This window comes from Mauremys mutica, chromosome 12 (assembly GCF_020497125.1).
Source record: "Mauremys mutica isolate MM-2020 ecotype Southern chromosome 12, ASM2049712v1, whole genome shotgun sequence".
Classification (NCBI taxonomy): domain Eukaryota; kingdom Metazoa; phylum Chordata; order Testudines; family Geoemydidae; genus Mauremys; species Mauremys mutica.
In genome coordinates this window covers 38,698,582-38,700,221 of record NC_059083.1, presented here as the reverse complement: position 1 = coordinate 38,700,221, position 1,640 = coordinate 38,698,582, and the positions used below count along the sequence as shown (strand labels likewise).

General features: G+C 45.0%; 1 protein-coding gene across 1 annotated transcript; it reads left to right on the top strand.

Annotated features, from left to right (window-relative positions):
• Nucleotides 1-19: 19 nt before the first annotated feature.
• On the top strand, nucleotides 20-928 carry LOC123346781 (olfactory receptor 14A16-like; the record flags this gene model as incomplete). The annotated part of the gene is made up of 1 exon (XM_044984241.1): nucleotides 20-928. A coding segment is annotated over one exon (909 nt), but the record flags the coding sequence as incomplete, so codon positions are not given.
• Between the last annotated feature and the right edge of the window lie 712 nt (nucleotides 929-1,640).

The following is a 1,640-nucleotide window of genomic DNA, read 5'->3' as shown; positions in this document are numbered from 1 at the left end:
AAAGAAAATGTCCAACCAAACCACTTTGACCGAGTTCCTTCTCCTGGGATTCTCTGATGTTTGGGAGCTGAAGATTTTGCACGTTGTGGGGTTTCTAGTGCTTTACCTGGCAGCCCTAATGGGGAATCTTCTTATCTTCATGGCCATAGCCTTCGACCACCACCTTCACACCCCCATGTACTTCTTCCTGATGAATCTGTCACTCCTAGACCTTGGCTCCATCTCTGTCACTGTCCCCAAATCCATGGCCAACTCCCTCATGAACACCAGGTCCATTTCCTATGCTGGATGTTTTGCCCAAGTCTTTTTCCTCCTTTTCTTTTTTGGAGCGGATTTTTCCCTTCTCACCGTCATGGCATATGACCGATATGTTGCCATCTGCCAACCACTGCATTATGAGACAATGATGAACAGCAGAGCTTGTGTCCAAATAGCAGCCGGTGCCTGGATCAGTGGAATTCTCTACTCTGTGCTACACACCGGGAACACATTTGCATTGACCTTCTGTGGAGGCAACATGGTGGATCAGTTCTTCTGTGAGATCCCCCAGCTTCTCAAGCTTGCCTGCTCCGACACATATCTGAGTGAAATTGGGGTTCTTGCCTTTAGTGTGTGTTTAGTCTTAGGCTGCTTTATTTTTATCACTGTGTCATATGTTCAGATCTTCAAATCAGTGCTGAGAATCCCCTCTGAGCAGGGCCGGCATAAAGCCTTCTCCACCTGCCTCCCTCACCTCACTGTCGTATCCTTGTTTGTTTGCACTGGCATCTTTGCCTACTTGAAACCCACCTCCAACTCTCCATCTCCTCTAGATATTATGGCGACAGTTCTCTATTCTGTATTTACACCAATCATGAATCCAGTTATCTACAGCATGAGGAACAAAGAGATCAAAGCTGCCTTGAGGAGACTTAGCGGGTGTAGGTAAATCAGCAATAATTTTTGTTTTCGTTTTTCTATAATTAAAGTTTGCTCACAAAGTATCTGTTCATTAATGTCAGTTATTTCTATGACCTTGCACTCAAACACATCTGATTTTTGCACCAATGCAAATCCAGATTAACTCCGTTCATGTCACTGCCACTATGGTGATTTACACTAGTAGAAAATTTGGTCCAGTTTTGGAGTTAAATGGGTGTAAATTGTGTGTGCAAATCAGACTTTCATTCTATGCCAAACAATACCCGTTGCACAGCTTCGCCACTACCACCTGTTCCGTGGCCACTGAAAATAATGATGGGAGTTGTCTTGCTTCTGTATAAATTAGGAGTGGTTTAATTGGAACCAGAGGAGTCAGACTGGTGTAAGACTGGCATAGATGAGAAGACATTTGGGGTAGATCCTCAGCACATCAGTGTAGTTTCATTGACTTTGGTGGCGCTAAATCAATTTGCAGCATCTGTGAATCTGAGCTACTGCCTCCAGTGGAACTGTATATCCATTGCCACCAGCTGGGGACTGGGCCCATTGTCTTATAAACCATCATTCATGGCCTAACCACTAGAGGAAGACAAGGAGCCAGACTATGTTAGCCTGGCTCACATGTACATCCGGGTGTGTGAGAAATGGAAAGACTGGCTAGAAATTACTGGGAGGTTTCTAACCACCAGCAGGGGGAGATTCTGGAGCAGTAGTTATGG